At 35.3% G+C, this 24,959-nt stretch overlaps 1 protein-coding gene across 2 annotated transcripts in view; it reads left to right on the top strand.

The window, feature by feature from the left end:
• The window catches only part of TRHDE (thyrotropin releasing hormone degrading enzyme), a 425,213-nt gene that overhangs the window by 209,473 nt on the left and 190,781 nt on the right, over positions 1-24,959 (top strand). For both annotated transcript variants that reach the window (XM_015152258.3, XM_077954735.1), the window contains exon 5: positions 1,417-1,530. In XM_015152258.3, the coding sequence (XP_015007744.3) occupies positions 1,417-1,530 (114 nt within the window). The remainder of the gene's footprint in view (positions 1-1,416; positions 1,531-24,959) is intronic.

Consider the following 24,959-nt stretch of genomic DNA (forward strand, 5'->3'; position numbering starts at 1 on the left):
GATTTCAAGTTACAGGAGAAACATGCATTTTTTATTTAAAAAGTTATTAAAAGGTTAAACATTTACTTTGTGGTCCTCAACATACTGAGAGCTGATTTGATTTGTATTTCAATGAGAGATTCTGTTGAAGAATAGATACTTTACTGTTACTATTGAAACTGTCAGCCAAGGTTGTTAATATGGCTGCTAAAGCCACACATGATCTGGTATTTGTCTGCCTTTCTGGACTCTTTCACACTTTCCTCCTCCTGGTCCACTATGTTCCAGCCACAGAGGTCTTTCTTCTGTTTCTTAAATAGCTCATTCCCACATAGAGTCTTCACATTAAGGGTTAATTACATGTCCCTGAAATTCTCCTTCCCAAGCCTTTCTCATGACTGGCTCTCCCTTATCATTGAAGTCTGAGCTCAAATGTCACTTGCTTAGAGAGAATGTTTTTGGTTTTACAATGTAAAGCAGTTCCTCCCTCATTCCTGTGGCACTTTGTTAGGATCTGAAATTGCGTTGTTCATTTGCTTATTTATTTTTTTATCGTCTACCTCCCCTCATCCCCCGTGCCTCTACAATAAAATGTCAACTGCATGAGGAGGAACATTATGTAACTTTTCTTCACTGAATCCTGTCTTTAGGCTAGCTCCTGGCATATAATGTATTTTTTGCTTTTTAATGAGAAAAGAATTTCCTTAACGTTTTCCTAAACTAAGCAAGTTTCGGAATAATACATCATTATCTAATCAAAATACCTTTTAAAATTACATTATTTTTCATAAAGGCATCTTAGAGAATTTTTTTTGGTCTAAATCCTTATTATAATAGAATCATGGAGAGTCAAGTGTGAGGGACCTCAAAAACCCTTAGTTTTATCAATCAGCAAATATCTTCTCTGAATTGCCTCTGCCACTAGAGGGTGATGCTTATATACCTCCTGTGATGAACTGCTCACTACCTTTCAAGGCAGAATGTTCCCATCTTTGGCCATCTCAGTCTGTTAGAGGGTTTTCTGCATTTTCAGCAGACATTTACCCATGCTAATTTCCATTCATTAGTCCTGGTTTGTCACTTGTAGGGTCACAGGAAACAAGCCTTTCCTCTTCTATATAATAGGTCTTCACATATTTGAAGACAGCTCTCATCAGTTTTTCTCTCCTGAGCCCTTTCTTCTCCAAGTCAAATATTCTTTTGTGTTCATTGATTATTCTTTTTTGTTTCTCTCTGAAAGCATGTATAAAAAACTAGTGTCACCCAAGTAGTCAAATAAATCAATACAGTTTTGCCACAATACAGTTTAAGATCACAAAATCAATTGGGGAATTAATTCCAGTTATAATAATCATAGTTTAATACATGTAAGTTTAGATAAAATAGTTTGGGGATAGATTTCATTTTATTTGATGACCATTAATTTTGTTACTGCAGTGGTTTGGTGACCTCGTGACGCCTGTGTGGTGGGAAGACGTGTGGCTGAAGGAAGGGTTTGCTCACTACTTTGAATTTGTTGGTACAGACTACCTCTATCCTGGCTGGAACATGGTAAGTGCCCTTGAATTATTTGAAACTTTTAGTAAAAGGCTGATCTAGTGTTACATTAGGCTTATATCATCATTAGAGATGGCTAAAGGTACCAACTGATGCATGAAAATGTATCGATAAAATGTAATCAAAAATTTAAATGTTAGTATTCTTAAAGAGTCATCTTTTACTTATTAGGAACTATATAATCTGATTTGCTATTCATTAGCTTCAAAATGCCACAATTTACCTAAATAGAAATATTTTCAATTGTAGTATTTTATAGTAAAGGCAAATTGTCCTTTAAAATAAAGAAGTCAAGAGTAGTTAATAATATTTTAAATATACAGAATATATCAAACATAGAAAAATGAGGACTTGACATCTCATTGATGAGATAAAACACAAAAACCATCTAAAAGATATGATGTATTATCGTTGTAGATATATGTATTTTAGGATTAAATGACTTAATAAGAGGTCATTAATTTTATTTACGAAGAGTTATTCATATTATACCTATACTTTGGGAATGTCAGAACTTGAAGAAAGGTTTTTGTGCCTTAAGCTGTGCTATTATAGGGCATCCTAGAAGAAAAAGTAGAAGGAGGGTGTAGTTTTGCTATATGTCCTTTTATATCAGTTTTTCATTTTATATAAGCTTTCTCTGATCAATAAGTGACAGTGTAATTATTAAATAGATCCCAGGATACATATATGTTGTTCTGAAATTAAAATTTTAAATTTATTTAAAGTGGTACTATTAAATTAAGTAAAAATTGCAATGTACCAATACTTATCAACTTCCAAAAGCTCAAATTTTATTTTTGACATAGCATAGGTGATTTTATATATATATATATACACACACACACACACACATACACATACATACATATATACACATACATATATATACACACATATATATGTTCTTTTAAACCACTTTATTGACACAAGATTGACATACAAAATGCTGTACATATTTAATGTATGCAACTTGATGAGTTTGGAGATAAGTGTACATTCATAACACAAATGGTCATCTTTTGTTTTATGCCATAAATGTATTCATCACCTCTAAAATTTTCTTCCTGTCTTCTTTACTTATTGTTTTTTGGTGGTAAGAACACAACATGAAATCTGCCCTTCAGCAAGTTTTCAGGTGTATAATACAGAATTATTAAATATACACATTATGCTATACATTAGATCTCTAGGACTTACTCATCTTGCATTGACTGAAGCTTTGTACCCTTTGTCTAATACATCCTTGTTTCCTCCTCCCCCACGCCTCTGGCAACCACCGTTTTATTCTCTGCTTCCGTGAATTTGACTATTTTAAATTCCTTATACAAGTGGAATTATGTAGTATTTGTCTATTTTATCTCACTTGGCCTGATGTCCCAAGTTCACTCATGTTGTTACGAATGGCAGAATTTCTTCTTTTTTAAAGGCAGAATGGTATTCTCTTGCATGTATACACAACATTTTCTTTATCCATTCATCTGTCAGTGGATAGATTGCTTCCAAAAATATTTTATACTGCTCCCTTTTGATGTTCTAAAGTATTAATAGGCAGTTATCTACTTGTTTGTTATTGTTCCAAGTATAATTTGAAGAACACGTAAACCAAGGTAAAATATGAAAGCATCTGTAAGTCATCATATAACTTCTCCAACATAAATTTAACTGACTCCTGCTGAGAAAAAAAATGAAATTACTTTAACAAAAATGTGAAGATAGTAATACCATATCAACGTGTTTCAATTATTTTCATGCAATTTTACCAATATTTTATGAAGGCAAAATAATTCAGTTGCACAAATGTATAAGATAAGTTTATATGATTTATGTGCCTAGGTATTTATAGATGTATAACATAATTTTAATATCTTAATTGAAGTGTTTTATTTTGGCATTCAAATTAACAATGCTTTAAATGACTTTGAAGAAAAATCAGCAATACAATGTCATATTATTGAAAGTATTCTTTTAAAAATGTGTAATTTTAAAATGTAAATATTTACAGTTACTGAAACACTTCCAAAAGTATCTTTTGGTTTTTGATGACTTTCAACCAACTTTGTTTAAATTTCTCATTTAATTTTTATTATGCTGTGGATTATTACTGATTTATAATTTTATTATGTATCAATATTAAAAGATGTCCTTATTACAAGTGACATGTTATGCATAGGTATTGCTTTTTTTAGCTCATTCAGATACTTGTGATAAAATTCTTTCTATTCACCATTATGAAAAATACATCTTAGATTTAAAAGTAGTCAACAGAATTTTAGATGGGGTGAAAACTGACAGCTTTTGATTGTTTTAGCATGGTAATATATCTTCAGTTTCAGTGTCCTCATTCCAAATTTTGTCTTTGAATGACTTTTCATATTTCTTCATCATTTTATCAGTTACACTGTAAATATAGGAATTCTGGAAAATATTTTTTAGAGGTATTGAAAATGAACACAGAGTGTAAATAAGACAACTGAGATTTTGTTCTTAATTGAACACAGACCATGCATTAGAAGTATAAAAACCTAGAGGTTAGTCAGATATAAGATTTGATTACTTCTAAATCCTTATTTAATAATTAAGAAATGAAAACTAATGACAGAACAATTACAGTGTCACAGAAAACTCATCCTATTAAAGTAAAAAATGAAACAATAAACTCCATCACATTTAATTACACAGTTAGTAATGAGAAGAAACAAGTCTTAATATGATGGTTTTTTTTTTTTTTTTTTTTGAGACAGAGTCTTACTTTGTGGCCCAGGCTGAAATGCAGTGGCACCATCTTGGCTCAATGCAATCTCTGCCTCCCAGATTCAAGTGATTCTCATACATCAACCTCCCAAGTAGCTGGGATTACAGGTGTGAGCCAACATGCTGGGCTAAGTATTGTATTTTTTGCAAAGACGGGGTTTCACCATATTGGCCAGGCTGCTCTCAAACTCCTGACCTTAGGTGATCCACCTACCACACCCTGTCAAAGTGCTGGGATTACAGGTCATGATGTGTTTTTGTGTTTAGGTTATATAGATTTAAAAAACTTTCTGCTATTTGATTGCTTTTGCTTTTTAGTTTGTGAGATACCTCAATATAAATCCAGAAAACCTACGAGTAGAAACTCTATAGCGTTTCTGCCCCTCCATATGTAATTAATACCTTCTTTGCAAACAAAATTTTAAGAATAAGATAACCACATAAATAAGAGAGGATATTAAGTGCCTTGAAGGCTGTGCCAGCACTAATTTTCATAATGGCATCAGCAAAAGAGTGAAAGAAATACTCAGAAGAATAAGAGTGACAGCTGCATCAGCAGTAACTCATACTATTGTGATGTGCATAAAAGCTTTCCTGTAAGTGCATGGCTTAAGGTTCACTAGACCTAAGCCTGTAATAGAAAAACCAGGAGTCAGGCTCATGTCAGGAGTAAAGAAATTCAGGAAGTTGACCTACTTTGCCATTAATCTCAAAAACAGTGCTTTTTTAGGCATCAAGGCTCAAACACTGAAAAACAATTTTATCTGCTAGAGAGATACTATGGCAATCTACCTTCCATGGACTAGCAATGAAGCAGCCCAGAATTACATAGTATTGTTAAGGAAGCTCTTGTTCTGACTTAGGCCAATATACTTCGCTTAACTGTTAGTAAAATCTTAGGTTGTATGTATGTGTGTTTTCAGAGCCAGTTTCTGATATAGAATTAAGGAATACTACATATAATAAAATTATCACAATAAGCATTTTGTGACAATTTTGTCCTCTAGCAAACTAATCAAGTTTACCATTTTGTAGATATGGGGTTTTACAGGGAGTATGACACAAGTCAGGGGGATAGATTGCAAATAAGAAGCTTGGATTCCAAGAAAGGCATTTCCCCTAACACATCATTTGAAAAATGGGAGAATTATAGTGACTTAGTATGTCCACATAATTTTTTTTTGAAGACAAAATAACTTATGAGGTCTTTGAAATGTATGAACTGCTATACAAATGTGAGTAGGCATCATGGGCCTGGGAAAATAAATTCTCTATTAGAAACGTACATCAATTTTACATATAGATACTCTAACATTTCCAATCCTAGTAATCCATTTTGGCTTCTAAGGCTTATACCAATTATTTATACATACAAAATAAACTTGGTATCTAAATTCAGTCTCACCAAATAAATTCTTATCTATACTGGCAATGCGGACTATTCCATAGGAACGTAAGCCTTAGATAATGTTTCATTCATCAAAGAGAAGTATCAAGATCATTAGAAACAACCTCCTCAGCTTAGGGCTGAAGACACATTTCAAAGAGGATTCATGGCATGAATAGTCTTTTTGCCTGATGTTATTTTATCAAAGTTGGCTGTTAGTGACAACATTATTGGATGGATTAAGTTATAGTATGCCATTGACAGCAATCATATTAAATCTTATTATGTTTCCTCAAAACAGATAAAAAGAAGAACTGACACAGCACAGTAACTGTTCTTTAACAACTCTTGATCATTTTAATTTGAAAAAAGTTTATGTTAAAATAATTTTACTACAGCAAAAAGTTGCTTGTTAAAATACTGCAATGGAGAACTCATTTTAAAGACCTGGTGCCGACGCAGGTCAACTCATATCCCCTGTGTATATTGCATAGGTTTCATTATAATTCGTGTGGTCTATATTCTAGGTGACTACTTCAGGTTCTGGAATGTAGCATTACAAGAAAGTGCTTCCATAATGAGAATCATTAAACATGAGCATATGTTCTTTCATTAAAGAACTTGGGAAGATAAAGAGCTTCACCCACCAAAAACATTAAGTTATACTTTGATAAAGTCAGCAGACTGGAATTTTTCTCCTAATTTTCGTAAGGACACATACCTGAGCATAAAGATTATTAATGCAACTAAAATTCAGTCTGCAAAATAACTCCTCTAAAGTAATAAACTAGAAGGTGATCCAATTGTTTTAATTTATTGAAATTTTATACTGAAATGACTGATACCCAGTGAATGTGAGAAATGTAAAGGCTTCTTAGAGCTGAACCTAAGGACTTTTGGTCTTTTTGATTCTGTTCAGTTGCTTAAAAGTGACGTTTACATTGAGAGACCATAAGGAAAGTAGAACGCGTGCCTGTTTGGGTCTCATGGAATCCCAGTCTTTGAAATAGACCTCTTTGCTGGCTGCATTTTCCTTTCTCTGTTCCCTCCTGCCTTTTAAAGCTATTTTATTTTTACTCAACAGAAGTTGAGAAAATCATTGACTAACTGAAATATAGATGATTTGCTCTATAAGCAAACTTTTTTCCTTACTGAAAATATAAACTTCTTTTTAAAGAATAGAAACATCTTTTCAAAAAACCAGCTCCTGGATTCATTGATTTTTTGGAGGGTTTTTGTATCTCTATCTCCTTCAGTTTTGCTCTGATCTTAGTTATTTCTTGCCTTCTGCTAGCTTTTGAATGTGTTTGCTCTTGCTTCTCTAATTCTTTTAATTGTGATGTTAGGGTGTCAATTTTAGATCTTTCCTGCTTTCTCTTGTGGGCATTTAGTGCTATAAATTTCGCTCTACACACTGCTTTAAATGTGTCCCAGAGATTCTGGTATGTTGTATCTTTGTTCTCATTGGTTTCAAAGAACATCTTTATTTCTGCCTTCATTTTGTTATGTACCCAGTAGTCATTCTGGAGCAGGTTTTTCAGTTTCCATGTAGTTGTGCAGTTTTGATTGAATTTCTTAGTCCTGAGTTCTAGTTTGATTGCACTGTGGTCTGAGAGACAGTTTGCTATAATTTCTGTTCTTTTACATTTGTTGAAGGGTGCTTTACCTCTAGCTATGTGGTCAATTTTGGAATAAGTGCGATGTGGTGCTAAGAAGAATGTATATTCTGTTGATTTTAGATGGAGAGTTCTGTAGAAGTCTATTAGGTCCGCTTGGTGCAGAGTTGAGTTCAATTCCTGGATATCCTTGTTAACTTTCTGTCTCGTTGATCTGTCTAATGTTGACAGTGTGGTGTTGAAGTCTCCCATTATTATCGTATGGGAGTCTAAGTCTCTTTGTAAGTCTTTAAGGACTTGCTTTATGAATCTGGGTGCTCCTGTATTGGGTGCATATATATTTAGTATAGTTAGCTCTTCCTGATGAGTTTATCCCTTACCATTATGTAATGGCCTTCTTTGTCTCTTTTGATCTTTGATGGTTTAAAGTCTGTTTTATCAGAGACTAGGATTGCAACCCCTGCTTTTTTGTTTTGTTTTGTTTTCCATTTGCTTGGTAGATCTTCCTCCATCCCTTTATTTTGAGCCTATGTGTGTCTCTGCATGTGGGATGGGTCTCTTGAATACAGCAAACTGATGGGTCTTGACTCTATCCAGTTTGCCAGTCTGTGTCTGTTAATTGGACCATTTAGTCCACTTGAAAAGATCAACAAAATTGATAGACTGCTAGCAAGACTAATAAAGAAGAAATGAGAGAAGAATCAAATAGATGCAGTAAAAATGATAAAGGGGATATCACCACCGACCCCACAGAAATACACACTACTATGAGAGAATACTATAAACACCTCTACACAAATAAACTAGAAAACCTAGAAGAAATAATAACTTCCTGGACACTTACACTCTCCCAAGACTAAACCAGGAAGAAGTTGAATCCCTCAATAGACCAATAGCAGGCTCAGAAATTGAGGCAATAATTAATAGCCTACCAACCAAAAAAAGTCCAGGACCAGATGGACTCGCAGCCGAATTCTACCAGAGGTACAAGGAGGAGTTGGTACCATTCCTTCTGAAACTATTCCAATCAATAGAAAAAGAGGGAATCCTCCCTAACTCATTTTATGAGGCCAACATCATCCTGATACCAAAGCCTGGCAGAGACACAACAAAAAAAGAGAATTTTAGACCAATATCCCTGATGAACATCGATGCAAAATTCCTCAATAAAATGCTGGCAAACCGGATCCAGCAGCACATCAAAAAGCTTATCCACCATGATGAAGTGGGCTTCATCCCTGGGAGGCAAGGCTGGTTCAACATATGCAAATCAATAAACCTAATCCAGCATATAAACAGAACCAAAGACAAAAACCACATGGTTATCGCAGTAGATGCAGAAAAGGCCTTTGAAAAAATTCAACAGCCCTTCATGCTAAAAACTCTCAATAAATTCAGTATTGATGGAACATATCTCAAAATAATAAGAGCTATTTATGACAAACCCACAGCCAATATCATACTGAATGGGAGAAAACTGGAAGCATTCCCTTTGACAACTGGCACAAGACAGGGATGCCCTCTCTCACCATTCCTATTCAACATAGTGTTGAAAGTTCTGGCTAGGGCAATCAGGCAAGAGAAAGAAATCAAGGGTATTCAGTTAGGAAAAGAAGAAGTCAAATTGTCTCTGTTTGCAGATGACATGATTGTATATTTAGAAAACCCCATTATCTCAGCCCCAAATCTCCTTAAGCTGATAAGCAACTTCAGCAAAGTCTCAGGATACAAAATCAATGTGCAAAAATCACAAGCATTCTTATACACCAGTAACAGACAAACAGAGAGCCAAATCAGGAATGAACTTCCATTCACAATAGCTTCAAAGAGAATCAAATACCTAGGAATCCAACTTACAAGGGATATAAAGGACCTCTTCAAGGAGAACTACAAACCACTGCTCAGTGAAATAAAAGAGGACACAAACAAATGGAGGAACATACCATGCTCATGGATAGGAAGAATCAATATCATGAAAATGGCCATACTGCCCAAGGTAATTTATAGATTCAATGCCATCCCCTTGAAGCTACCAATGACTTTCTTCACAGAATTGGAAAAGGCTGCTTTAAAGTTCATATGGAACCAAAAAAGACCCCGCATTGCCAAGACAATCCTAAGCAAAAAGAGCAAAACTGGAGGCATCACGCTACCTGACTTCAAACTATACTACAAGGCTACAGTAACCAAAACAGCATGGGACTGGTACCAAAACAGAGATATAGACCAATGGAACAGAACAGAGTCCTCAGAAATAATACCACACATCTACAGCCATCTGATCTTTGACAAACCTGACAAAAACAAGAAATGGGGAAAGAATTCCCTATTTAATAAATGGTGCTGGGAAAATTGGCTAGCCCTAAGTAGAAAGCTGAAACTGGTTCCTTTCCTTACTCCATATATGAAAATTCATTCAAGATGGATTAGAGACTTAAATGTTGGACCAAAAACCATAAAAACCCTAGAAGAAAACCTAGGTAATACCATTCAGGACATAGGCATGGGCAAGGACTTCATGTCTAAAACACCAAAAGCAACGGCAGCAAAAGCCAAAATTGACAAATGGGATCTAATTAAACTAAAGAGCTTCTGCACAGCAAAAGAAACTACCATCAGAGTGAACAGGCAACCTACAGAATGGGAGAAAATTTTTGCAATCTACTCATCTGACAAAGGGCTAATATCCAGAACCTACAAAGAACTCAAACAAATTTACAAGAAAAAAACAAACAACCCCATCAAAAAGTGGGCAAAGGATATGAACAGACATTTCTCAAAAGAAGACATTCATACAGCCAACAGACACATGAAAAAATGCTCATCATCACTGGCCATCAGAGAAATGCAAATCAAAACCACAATGAGATACCATCTCACACCAGTTAGAATGGCAATCATTAAAAAATCAGAAACAACAGGTGCTGGAGAAGATGTGGAGAAATAGGAACACTTTTACACTGTTGGTGGGAGTGCAAACTAGTTTAACCATTGTGGAAAACAGAGTGGCGATTCCTCAAGGATCTAGAACTAGAAATACCATATGACCCAGCCATCCCATTACTGGGGATATACCCAAAGGATTGTAAGTCATGGTACTATAAAGACACATGCACACGTATGTTTATTGCAGCACTATTCACAATAGCAAAGACTTGGAATCAACCCAAATGTCCATCAGTGACAGACTGGATTAAGAAAAAGGATGAGTTCGTATCCTTTATAGGGACATGGATGCAGCTGGAAACCATCATTCTCAGCAAACTATCGCAAGAACAGAAAACCAAATACCGCATGTTCTCACTCATAGGTGGGAAGTGAACAATGAGATCACTCGGACACAGGAAGGGGAACATCACACACCGGGTCCTATTGTGGGGAGTGGGGGAGGGATAACGTTAGGAGATATACCTAATGTAAATGATGAGTTATTGGGTGCAGCACACCAACATGGCACATGTATACATATGTAATAAACTTGCACATTGTGCACATGTACCCTAGAACTTAAAGTATATTAAAAAAAATTTACAACCTAAAAAATAAAAAATGGGGGAAAAAAAAGAATAGAAACATGTTTTTCCAATTTAAGAGGAACTGGGAACCTGCAGCTTGCTGTTACAGGAGAAAGGTAAACCTTTCTCCTAGCATTTGCAGTTAGAGCAGATTTTGGCATTGGTGGATAATGGGCCTATAGCAAAGACAAAGAAACTACAAAGAGGATATAAGAGCAGCAATGAGAGCAGCAGCTAGTGCCATTAAAGCAAAATATCTCCTGTGCTGTAGCTGTACTCTGAGTACATGCTTGAGGAATCCTAATGTGCATATGCCCCATGCATTGAGGATTAGACTAGAAATCCAAGGGTGTATGTATTCAGATAATTCAAAAAGAATGTCAGAGTTAAGCAGGCCTGACACTGGAATCTAACCAGTGGAGACTGAAGAGTTAGTAATAATTTTTAGAAAAAAAAAAACAGTTAAAATAAGAGCTCTACCTGTTACACTAACAGGTTAAACTAGCTTTCACTGAGGCTAATGCAATAACAACTTATATTTACATTTTTTTCCTCATTTTGGGGACTAATTCTGTACATTTTAGAACATGTCTTATTGTAGCATTGGTACCAATGTTAAGAACATCTGTTAGAAAGATGAATGAGTAAGGCTGGACAATCTTTGTTAATTGTTGAAGTATATTAACTGATGTAGAAATTGTGTAGCACAAATACATTTTTGAGTATAATACTACAACTGAAGAATACATAATACATACATGTTTCATTTTGTTTGCACTTGTAGTTCTTTTATAAAAATCAAGATTTTGGATTCACAGTTGCTTGGGAAATAGAAACTTTTGAAGAGCCTCAATGTTACAAAGATGTGTTAAGTTTCAGGAAATGAAAATCTGTTTCTTTCATTGCTTCAAATAAAAGACCAGCTTTTACTAAGTAAGATATCTTTAGAAAAGGAAGATAAAACAAACATAATTCATAAGTATTCATGTATATTCACTGTATATTCACATATATTTCTATCTACTCAGGTAAGTATCTGGAAGGTTTGTTAGTCACATTACCTCACATTCTTTCTTACATGAATTTTTAAAATGTAAAATAAAGCTGAAAATTTAAAAAATTATACATGTTTTTAAAGGATGATTTTTTTAAAAGCAGAGTCATTTTGCTCAGAAAGATTGTTTCAGGTTTTGTATACTTTAAACCTAGAGATTTCAGATGAATGAGCATTCCCTATGGAATAAAGTATTTCTTCTGAGCACTGTGTTAGGATTTGCATAGAGTCAAGGTCCTTTTACATTTTTGTAGGAGTTTCAAAACCAACCAGTAACTTTACAGCATTAGACACTTTCTAAGAAGAAAACACTTACTAAACCTGGAGTCTAATAATAATGCAAGGCCATCCTTTCTCATATCTAGAAATACCACAGGGAAAATGAACCTATTCATTCTCGTTTCAAGTAAGAGCAGTTCATAAGCAGAATATTCCAGCTTGCTACAAAACTGTCAGACACCACTTGATAAACCAAAAAATTGATAATACAAAAATTATACCAAAATGACAAAATGTCTTCTTAGACATTATTATTCTCAAACATATAATAGTGGCCGTAGCATATGAGACAACTCTTTTATCTGTCCTTTTCACCACTCCTGGTAAAAACGTTATTCTCTTTTAATATATGAATGTTCAACATCTGATGTTATTCAGCATGTCCCCAGGTAAAATAAATTTGCCTTGCAAATCCTCTAACATAAACATAGCCAAAACTAAAACCTGGGGACTCAGAGGGCAACCAAAGAAAAATTCATTAATTTTCTAATTATTAATCATCCTTAACCAGACAGTTATCTGTTTTAAAAGACATTAGAACACAACTCATTTCTAAGCAAAGAGTGATTGTCTCAGTCCATAACACTTTATGGGACTTTTCTTTTTTCTTTTTATCAAGGTTACTTTAATACTGTTCAAGATATTACTAGACAAGGATGCCAGAAATAAAAGTAGTGAGTTCAAGTGATACAATAAAAAAAATCAGAAAAATAGAAAAGAGCCTTCTGTGAAGAGAAAATTAGGAAAAAAAGGGTAATTTGAGGTTTATGAAGATTTTGCCTCAGTTACTCCTTTAACCGTTTTAATTATAAAGACTCATATAGCATTTATTTGTACCTCTAAACACTTGACATATATTAATTCACTGTGAAATAGAGTAAGACCTGCCAGTATCTGGAGAATGCATAATTTCTCTATTGTCCTTTTTTGTTTTGTTTTGTTTTTTGGAAGTCTGAAGAGTGTTATATTGGCTAGATCACTGTTCAGTTCTGCCATTCAGGCAGCTCTTCTCAACCATGAATTCAAAAAAGATTTTTGGTAGAACATATTTTGACATTGAGCTGAATAACTTCTGTGGATATACCATTCACAAACTTGAGTGAGCTCCCTTTGAAAATTGTTATGTCTTTAGCTTTGTACCTTTTCCTAGGATTGATGAAACAAAATTCTACTGATTACAGTCTTATTTTTGTCAGTTTGTGTCATATGCATCATTAAAGATGAAGATACATGGGAATGCTTTTCTCCCCTTAGCACCCACTTCAAAAACACCTGTGTCCAATTAATTCCCTTAATCATTTTAGTTTTTCTTCTCCAGATTTTATTTATAGTTCAGTGAGGCCCTTCTTAAGTGCTGTTAATGGTATACTAGGTCAATAATTGTATATAAGTTAGTTTGATGTATTGCTGCTATATTTTTTTCTCATTCCATCCATTCATATATTTCATTCATTCTATTTATTTCCATCAGAGAATTGTCAAGTACCTAAAATAAGCCACTCATGCTAATTTCTATGGAATAAATCTCATGATAATATTAATATGGAATTGGTATCTATCAGTTTCTTGTGTACTTTGTATTTATCTTTTGCTTGGTGGCTTCAGTTAGTAGATGTATATAAATTTAGGATTTTTTTTTTAAGGCTTTAGCTGACTGATCACACCTCTGTCAGAAGTAGCTTTTTTACAGAGCAGCTCAAAAATACAGAGCCATCCTGACTTTTTAATGATTGCCATTCTAACTGGTGTGAGATGGTATCTCATTGTGGTTTTGATTTGCATTTCTCTGATGGCCAGTGATGATGAGCATTTTTTCATGTGTCTGTTGGCTGTATGAATGTCTTCTTTTGAGAAATGTCTGTTCATATCCTTTGCCCACTTTTTGATGGGGTTGTTTGTTTTTTTCTTGTAAATTTGTTTGAGTTCTTTGTAGGTTCTGGATATTAGCCCTTTGTCAGATGAGTAGATTGCAAAAATTTTCTCCCATTCTGTAGGTTGCCTGTTCACTCTGATGGTAGTTTCTTTTGCTGTGCAGAAGCTCTTTAGTTTAATTAGATCCCATTTGTCAATTTTGGCTTTTCCTGCTGTTGCTTTTGGTGTTTTAGACATGAAGTCTTTGCCCATGCCTATGTCCTGAATGGTACTACCTAGGTTTTCCTCTAGGGTTTTTTATGGTATTAGGTCTAACATTTAAGTCTCTAATCTATCTTGAATTAATTTTCGTATAAGGAGTAAGGAAAGGATCCAGTTTCAGCTTTCTACTTATGGCTAGCCAATTTTCCCAGCACCAATTATTAAATAGGGAATCCTTTCCCCATTTCTTGTTTCTCTCAGGTTTGTCAAAGATCAGATGGCTGTAGATGTGTGGTATTATTTCTGAGGACTCTGTTCTGTTCCATTGGTCTACATCTCTGTTTTGGTACCAGTACCATGCTGTTTTGGTTACTGTAGCCTTGTAGTATAGTTTGAAGTCAGGTAGTGTGATGCCTCCAGCTTTGTTCTTTTGACTTAGGATTGTCTTGGAGATGCGGGCTCTTTTTTGTTTCCATATGAACTTTAAAGCAGCCTTTTCCAATTCTGTGAAGAAAGTCATTGGTAGCTTGATGGGGATGGCATTGAATCTATAAATAACCTTGGGCAGTATGGCCATTTTCACGATATTGATTCTTCCTATCCATGAGCATGGTATGTTCTTCCATTTGTTTGTGTCCTCTTTTATTTCACTGAGCAGTGGTTTGTAGTTCTCCTTGAAGAGGTCCTGTACATCCCTTGTAAGTTGGATTCCTAGGTATTTGATTCTCTTTGAAGCAATTGTGAATGGAAGTTCATTTATGATTTGGCTCTCTGTCTGTTACTGGTGTATAAGAATGCTTGTGATTTTTGCACATTAATTTTGTGTCCTGAGACTTTGCTGAAGTTGCTTATCAGCTTAAGGAGATTTTGGGCTGAGACAATGGGGTTTTCTAAATATACAATCATGTCATCTGCAAAGAGGGACAATTTGACTTCTTCTTTTCCTAACTGAATACCCTTGATTTCTTTCTCTTGCCTGATTGCCCCAGCCAGAACTTCCAACACTATGTTGAATAGGAGTGGTGAGAGAGGGCATCCCTGTCTTGTGCCAGTTTTCAAAGGGAATTTTTCCAGTTTTTGCCCATTCAGTATGATATTGGCTGTGGGTTTGTCATGAATAGCTCTTATTATTTTGAGGTACGTTCCATCAATACCGAATTTATTGAGCAACAGGTGCTGGAGAGGATGTGGAGAAATAGGAACACTTTTACACTGTTGGTGGGATTGTAAACTAGTTCAACCATTATGGAAAACAGTATGGCGATTCATCAAGGATCTAGAACTAGATGTACCATATGACCCAGCCATCCCATTACTGGATATATACCCAAAGGATTATAAATCATGCTGCTATAAAGACACATGCACACGTATGTTCATTGCGGCACTATTCACAATAGCAAAGACCTGGAATCAACCCAAATGTCCATCAGTGACAGACTGGATTAAGAAAATGTGGCACATATACACCATGGAATACTATGCAGCCATAAAAAAGGATGAGTTTGTGTCCTTTGTAGGGACATGGATGCAGCTGGAAACCATCATTCTTAGCAAACTCTCACAAGAACAGAAAACCAAACACCGCATGTTCTCACTCATAGGTGGGAACTGAACAATGAGATCACTTGGACTCGGGAAGGGGGACATCACACACCGGGGCCTATTAAGGGGAGGGGGAGGGGGGAGGGATTGCATTGGGAGTTATACCTGATGTAAATGACGATTAGTTGGGTGCTGACGAGTTGATGGGTGCAGCACAGCAACATGGCACAAGTATACCTATGTAACAAACCTGCACGTTATGCACATGTACCCTAGAACTTAAAGTATAATAATAATAATAATAATAATAATAATAATAAATTCCCCCCCCCCAAAAAAAATACAGAGCCATCACCTCAGTCAGTTAGCTCACATTCATAGATATATTTGAAAAGTAAAATTGGGCATGGTAAGTTTCAGAGGATTAGCAAAATCATAGAACAATCAGAACATTTAGCTACCTATTATTTTTATATTACAGGACTCAAGCATATTTTGTAATGTTTGCTCAGATTAACCAACTTACAATGGCCATTTCATTAGATTTTTGAGTATCTTTCTGCTCATGTAAATTATGCTTTTGAGTCTTGCTTCTTTCCCTAAACATCACAGCTTTGCTTGCAAGATAGGTTACTACAAAAGCAGATTTCTGTTCTTTTGATTGTAGTGGCAGTGGTGGTAGTATGGTGGAATATTTTCATCTAAATATTGTTTATATTATAAGTTTCCTGATTAAAGACAAGTTTAGATCGATTGCCCCTTCAGAGGAAAATTTGGCATTAATTACATTCTGTTCCTAACTATTCGCATGACTGGTCCAATTTGAGGCACTTGAATCATGATACACTATTGATGATGACTAATTAAAAACTAAAAAACTGTATAAACAAATTTGTTGCCCTAGTTTTAAAACAGGGAAGTTTTCTTGAAATTGTTGGCTTCTTTAGAGAGGTGACAGGACATATAACTTACCAGGCCTAAAAATAATTTGGCTTCCTACAACAAGATAATATTTTCAATTTATTGCTAAGTATTTTGCTGTCATATTTCGGATCTTCACTGACCAAATATTTCCAAGGATTAATCTGCACTGACTTGTTCTTTTTTCTTTCATTTAATAAACACTTACTGGATGCCCCCCTGCCTTTTTTTTTTTTTTGGCTGCTTTCTCATTAGGGATGGGAGACTCAAATAAGTATGGAACATCAATGCCCTCTAAGTCTCACAGACCTATTTTACCAATTTAGTTAGATTATCTTCATTAGCGTTAGAGTAATACTACTTTACAGTTAGCTAGAATGAAGTTCAATTCCTTTTTCTGCCTATCCCATGAATTAAATTTTTGGCTGTCTGCTACTTAATAGCTGTGTGATCTTGTTTATTCATCTTCAATATATGTATGAAATCCCCAGGTTGTTTATATCACAGACTGGTTTTAAGAATTAAAGAAATCTATATTCTTACTATCATTTTTAACCAATATTTTTGTTATTAGGTAGTTAATTGTAATAGTATTATCTGCAGGGTAATAATATTTTAACATTTTTATGCTTTATAAATGGATTGCAAGTTCAAATTTTACGTTCTGAAGAGCAAAGCTTTTCTCTACTCATTATATAATCAGTTTATAAATATTATAATAGCTTACTTTGAAATAAAGTTTTATATGATAGGTTCTTAATTGATTAACTTTCTGGGCTCTTCGTATGCTATATGTTCTAGAGTTGTTTGCTATGGGTTATCAAAATTTTCAAATTCCAAAAAATATATTTTTTATATTCATTGGAAATATAAAGACTTCTTATTATCTGACAAATGTAAGGTTTTATCAGACTGGGTTATATGATATATTGACAATTCATATCACATTGAAAGTAAAGTACAAAAATGGTTTATTTTATAAAATCTATTGATCAATTAATAAAGATTAATAATAATTTTGTTACAGAATTAAGATCAGTTGAATGGATATTTATTTTATAAATTAAAATAACATAAATTTATCACCATGTTAATAACTTCTGGGAGTCTATTAGCTCATCCTTGGAATTCTTCCAAACCTGAATGGTATGAGAAAGTTTCCATTAGAAATTTAAATGGAAATATAATCTGTTTAAGAAAATTAGTCAGTATACATTTAAAAATGCTCTGAATTACATTTTGTCAATCAAAAAAATGCCTTAATTCTCTTATGTGTCTGCAAAATATTGGAGATAACTCTCTGTGACTAATGTGCAAAATGAATGGATAAGTGTGAAAAAAGATTAGCCAATTTGATTTTATTGAAATGTCCTATCAGACTGTTAAAAAATTTAGCATGGAGGAAAATATTCTTACTGCCAAAGTAGGTATAAAATTCTTGAAAAGGTGAAGGAGGTATTATCTCCTAGAAACTTAAAATCTATGTACAGGATCCTAAAGTGACATTTTCTAGAAGAATGGGAATGAGTTCATATTAATTAGCAAAGAAGAGAAAGCAAGTATTCCCCACTAATGATATATGCTTTATCAGGGACTGTTTATAGTCATTTAAATAGGGACTGTTTATTTCACCATCATTTCTCAGTATTTATCTGAAAGTTTAGCATATATGAGATGTTCAGCAATACAAATCTGGCCAAAAATTAACAGAAAGTTATGAAATGAATGTTAACAAATGTCAAGATCACTTATGAAAGATTATAGTAGTTTCTATGTTGCTATTAGGAATGCATTCATTGAACAAAAGAAGATATTGAAATTAGAATACCTATGAAACTATATTGGATAAATGTTTTGAGGAAACAGGAAAAGGTGGCAACAAATCCTGAAGGTTGGCTGTCAGCAAGATGGCCGACAAGAAGTTTTTAGTGTTCTTTTCTCCCCACAAGAAAAGTCCCCAAACAACAAAGAAATAACTACATTTTGACCAAAATAGCTAAAGGAGAGCTTCATAGAACAACAAAGAAACAGCAGAAATCTTGTAGAGCACCGAAACTCAGGATGGCTGTGTAGGGAAGGGAAGGAAATTCATTGCCTCCATCACCCCATTCCCAGGGGTGGAATCAAATCAGAACCAGGAGGGACAACTTCTTGCAGAGAAAAGGTAAGCAAGAGGACCCAGGTAGCCTCAATCACCACCATGGATGCTGCGGTCTTTGCTACTGGAGACTCCTTCAGTCTTCATAGGCTCAGAGCCCAGCTGAAGAAGCTCTCCAGAGTCCACACACTGAGCTACACCCAGAGAAGGAGTGTGGCTATTCTCCATCCCCATGGCTCAAGTTGCTACTGTGCTGTGCCACCTTGAATTAGAGCCACTATTAGAGTGTGTCCTGCTCCAGGGGTGAGTAGTCATTGTACCCTTCCATCCCTGAGACTTTGCTGCCCCTGCAATATGCCCACCTGGTAGCATGCCATTCCTGAGCTGATCTGCTGCCATTCCTTACCTCCAAGGGGCAAGCTACTGTGGAACTGCTCCAACCTCTGCATTCCAGTGGCTGGTGCACCCTCCTCCTAGAGCTGAACTGAAGTAGCACCCCAGCCCCTGGGGACCTCAGGCCTCCTGCACACCACAACAGTCACATCTCTGGCATCACAGCTGAGTGCCCTGCCCCTGGGGACATCAGGGGGCCTCTGCCACACCAGAGCAGTTGACCCCTCCCCATTCTACAGGTGAGGCAGCATCCTGTCCCTGGGGATCCGAGTCTCAAGAATACCAGAGCAGTTTCACCCCCAATGTCACAGCTAACTATCAGTCCTGCCCCATACAAAGGTATGCAGAGGCTCTGTTGACCCATGTAGTCACATTTTATGGGGCTGAGAAGATTTAATACCATGTGTCCTGGAGAATCAGAGCTTTGGCTGAGCTGTACTATCTTGACCTACAGGCTGAGCAGGTGCCCGGATTGAGATTCTAAGATGTCCCACCTCTATAGGGAGTGGTCATTTCTGCACTACTTCCTACCCTTCAGCTCCCAAGCCGTATAGACATCTTGCTATTCCTGGGTACTTGCTGCTGCTGCACCTGGTGTCACAGAACCCGTTCAGCTTAGTTCCATCATCTCAGGGTCTACAGTCACCACTGTGTGGTACCTCATACCCCACTGTGTTTTGTTGGTTCCAGGTCCTGCATTGCAGCTGTACCCTGCTCCAGGAGGCTTTAGCCTCTGGCGAACCTATTCTTCCCCAGAGATATGTCAATACTGCGCCTTGACACTTAGGATCAAAACTACAGCCACACCCCAGTTCCCTGGGTCCAGGTTGCTGGGATGTGTCTCAGAGCAACAGTTCTTACCTCTGTGGGAGAACTGCACCCACTCATACCTTGGAAAGTGAAGCTGCAACTCAAGTCCCAGGTGCTACAATGGTTAGTCTTATAAGACCCTGATCCCAGAAACCTGTCTTCATAGTTTATCTGAGCACCGTGCTTTGAATCCAAGTACCATGCCTGTGGGCCATGTCAGACCTGACACCAAGAGAGATCCCCTCAGATAAGACTCCTACTGTGGGGAAGATAAGAAGAGAAGGATCCCTAAAGTCTTTGCCCTAATAACCTATACAGTCACCATCACTTCCACAAATTCCTGCAGCCAAGACCACTGAGGTACCACAATTATTGCTAATGTAGATAACAACTGAAGAAGCTATACAAAGACTATGCCACTTCACCCACATGGAACCAGAGCACCTTCACCCTGCCCAGTTGGCACCCATAGGTCCATCTGCAGGTAAAAGTATTAGCCTCCAAAAGCCACTCTTAGCTTAGAAGAGGTGACTGTACCATTAAATATGCAGATGTAAATGCAGGACACAAGAAACATGAAAAAGCAAGGAATCCTGACTCTATCAAAGGACATAATTATCCAGCAACTAACCTGTAAAGAAATGGAAGTTTACAAACTGCCTAATAAGGAATTTAACATAGTAATCTTAGGGAAACTCAACAACATACAAAAAGAATACAAATAGACAATGAAGTCAGGAAAGCAATTCATTATCTGAGTAAGAAGTTCAACAAGAAGAGATAGATATCATTAAAAAAGAACCAAATCAAATTTATGGAGCTGTAGGGTTCAGCTGTAAATAAAAAATACACTGAAGAGCTTCAGCAGCAGACTAGAACAAAAAGAAGGAAGAATCTTGAAGATAGCTCTTTCAAAATGATTGTCAGAACTTTTTTTTTTAAATTAAAAACTGTGTAGTCAATGGGATTTATAGGACACCATTAAGTAAAGAAATATTCACATTATGTAATTTTCAGAAGGAAAAGAGAAAAAGAAAGAGAAGACTTATTTAATGAAATAATTGCTGAAAATTCCTAAGTCTTGGAAGTGATGTGGTCAAAAGTCCCCAAACAGTCCCCAAACAGAAACAACTCAAAGATTTCTTCTCCATGGCACTTTTTGATTATACTATCAATAGTGAAAGACAAAGAGAAAATTTTAAAAGCAGCAAGAGAAAAAAAGCATAGTCACATATAAGGAGACCTCCATTAGACTATCAGTGTATTTCTCAGCAGATATCTTGCAGGCCAGGAGAGAATGGGATGATATTTTCAAAGTACTGAAAGAAAAAAAACCCTTTTTAGACAAGAATACTATACCCAGCAATTTTGTCCTTCAGAAACTAAGGAGAAATGAAGTATTCCTCAGATAAGCAAAAGTGACATGAATATATTACCACTGTACTTACAAGAAATACTTAAAGAAGTTCTTCAAATGAAAATTAAAGAATAGTAATTACTCTCATGAATATGTATGAAAGTATAAAACTACTGGTAGTGGTAAATGTATAGTCAGATCCAGAATACTTCAATATAGTGATGGTGGTATATAAATCCAATATATCTTTAGTATGAAGGTTAAAAGTCAAAAATAACTAAAGCTACAAAAAGTCCAGGAACACACAATATACAAAGATATAAATTGTGACATCAAAAACATAAACTGTGGAAGGAGATGGTAAAAGTTCAGAGTTTTTGTATGCAACAGAAGTTAAGTTGTTATCAGCTTAAAACAGTTGATTATAACTATGAGATGTTTTATGTAAGCCTCATGACAACCACAAAAAAAAAATCAGCAGATATACGAGCAATAATTAGGAAGATATCAAAGCTCAGAATTACAGAATATTATCAAATCACGAAAGTAGATAATAAGAAAGGAAGAAAGGAGCAAAGGAGTTATAAAACAACCAGAAAACAAAGAATAAAATGGCAATACTAATCTATCAATAATAACCTTGACTGTAAATGGCTTAAATTATTTAATCAAAAAACATAGAGTGGCTGAGCATATAATAAAACAAGATCCAACTAGATGCAGCCTACAAGAGACTCAAGCTTTAAGGAGACACATGGGCTGAGAGTGAAGGGGTGGAAGGATTGCATGTAAATTGTAACCAAAAGAAAGCAGGGGTGGCTATACTTGTATCTAATAAAATAGACTTCAAATCACAAACAATCAAAAGAGGCAAAGATGGTTATTATCTAATGAGAAAGAGGTTAAATAATCAAGAGAGTATAAATATCGTAAATGTATATGCACCCAACACTAGAGTACCTAAATATGTAAAGCATATATTAATGGGCATGAAGGGAGAAATAAATAGCAGTACAATAATGGGGACTTCAATACCCCACTTTCAACAATGGAAACATCAATCAGACATAAAATCAATAAGGATATATTGTACTTGAGTTGCATTTTTGACCAAATGAACCTAGTAGACATATATAGAACATTTTATCCAATAGTAGCTGAATGTACATTCTTCTGTAGAACCATGGAACATTGTTCGGAATATACCATATGTAAGACCACAAAACAAGTTTTAGAACTGAATTCATAGGTAGCATGATTTCAGACCACAGCTGTATAAAACTAGAAATCAATAACAAAGAGAATCGTGAAAAATCCACAAATATGTGGAAATTAAACAACATACTCCTGAACAACGAATGGGTCAAAGAAGAAATCGAAGGAAATAAAAAAAAAATACTGAGACAAATGAGAACGAAAACACAGCATACGAAAACCTATGAGAGGCAGCAAAAGCCGTTCTAAGGGAGGATTTTTTTTTTTTTAAATTTATTTATTATTATTATACTTTAAGTTGTAGGGTACATGTGCATAACGTGCAGGTTTGTTACATATATATACTTGTGCCATGTTGGTGTGCTGCACCCATCAACTCGTCATTTACATCAGGTATAACTCCCAATGCAATCCCTCCCCCCTCCCCCCTCCCCATGATAGGCCCCGGTGTGTGATGTTCCCCTTCCCGAGTCCAAGTGATCTCATTGTTCAGTTCCCACCTATGAGTGAGAACATGCGGTGTTTGGTTTTCTGTTCTTGTGATAGTTTGCTAAGAATGATAGTTTCCAGCTGCATCCATGTCCCTACAAAGGACACAAACTCATCCTTTTTTATGGCTGCATAGTATTCCATGGTGTATATGTGCCACATTTTCTTAATCCAGTCTGTCACTGATGGACATTTGGGTTGATTCCAAGTCTTTGCTATTGTGAATAGTGCTGCAATAAACATACGTGTGCATGTGTCTTTATAGCAGCATAATTTATAATCCTTTGGGTATATACCCAGTAATGGGATGGCTGGGTCATATGGTACATCTAGTTCTAGATCCTTGACGAATCGCCATACTGTTTTCCATAATGGTTGAACTAGTTTACAATCCCACTAACAGTGTAAAAGCGTTCCTATTTCTCCACATCCTCTCCAGCACCTGTTGTTTCCTGACTTTTTAATGATCGCCATTCTAACTGGTGTGAGATGGTATCTCATTGTGGTTTTGATTTGCATTTCTCTGATGGCCAGTGATGATGAGCATTTTTTCATGTGTCTGTTGGCTGTATGAATGTCTTCTTTTGAGAAATGTCTGTTCATATCCTTTGCCCACTTTTTGATGGGGTTGTTTGTTTTTTTCTTGTAAATTTGTTTGAGTTCTTTATAGGTTCTGGATATTAGCCCTTTGTCAGATGAGTAGATTGCAAAAATTTTCTCCCATTCTGTAGGTTGCCTGTTCACTCTGATGGTAGTTTCTTCTAAGGGAGGATTTTATAGCAATAAATGCCTACATTGAAAAAGAATCAAGCTCCAGAATAAATCATCTAACATTATACTTCAAGGAATTAGAAAAAGAAGACGATACTAAATCTTAAATTAGCAGGGGAAAAGAAAGAATAGAAATCAGAGCAGAAATAAATCAAATACAGAATGGAAAAACCATAGAAAAAATCAATAAGACTAAGAGCTTTTTTTTTGGAAAAAAAAAATCATCAAGCTTTTAGCTAGCCTAATTAAGAAAAAAAGAGAGAAGATTCAAATCAAAAAATAAAAAAAAAATAAGAAAAAAAGAGAGAAGATTCAAATCAAAAAATAAAAAAAAATTAAAGTGAAGAAGTTGAACAGATAACTCAGAAATAAAAAAGAAGACACAAATAAATGGAAATAAATTACACGTTCATGGATGTGAATAATTAATGTGTTAAAATGTCTATATTACCAAAAGCAATGTACATATCCAACATGATTCCTCTCCAAATCCCAAGGGCATTATTCACAGAAATAGAATAAAGCAATTCTAAAATTTATATGGAAACATAAAAAAACCCTGAATAGCACAGGAAATCTTCAGCAAGAAGAACAATGCTGGAGACATCACACTTCCTGATTTAAAATATATTACAAGGATATAATGATCATAAGAGGGTGGTACTGGCATTAAACTAGACCCATACACCAGTGGAAAAGAATATAGAGTCCAGAAATAAATCCAAATATATACGCTATTCTAATTTTTGACAATGCTACCAAGAAGACACGATGAGAAAATGATTGCGTCTTTAATACATGGTGCTGAGAAAGCTAGATTTCCATATGTCAAAGAATAAAATGAGGCTTTTGAGTTACACCATCTATATAAATCAACTCAAAATGGATAAGACCTACATGTAAGACCTGGAACTATAACACTTTCAGATGAGAACATAGGGAAAAAACTCTTGAACATTGTTGTTAACAATGATATCTTGGTGTGATATACCAAAAGCTCAGCCCACAAAAGAAAACATAAATAAATGGGACTACATCAAACTAAAAAGCTTCTGTACAGCAAAGAAAACAACAAAATAAAATGGCAGCCTATGGATTGGGAAAAAAATATTTTCCAGCCATATACCTAATAAGGTATTAATGTCC

Source organism: Macaca mulatta, chromosome 11, assembly GCF_049350105.2.
Source record: "Macaca mulatta isolate MMU2019108-1 chromosome 11, T2T-MMU8v2.0, whole genome shotgun sequence".
Lineage (NCBI taxonomy): Eukaryota > Metazoa > Chordata > Mammalia > Primates > Cercopithecidae > Macaca > Macaca mulatta.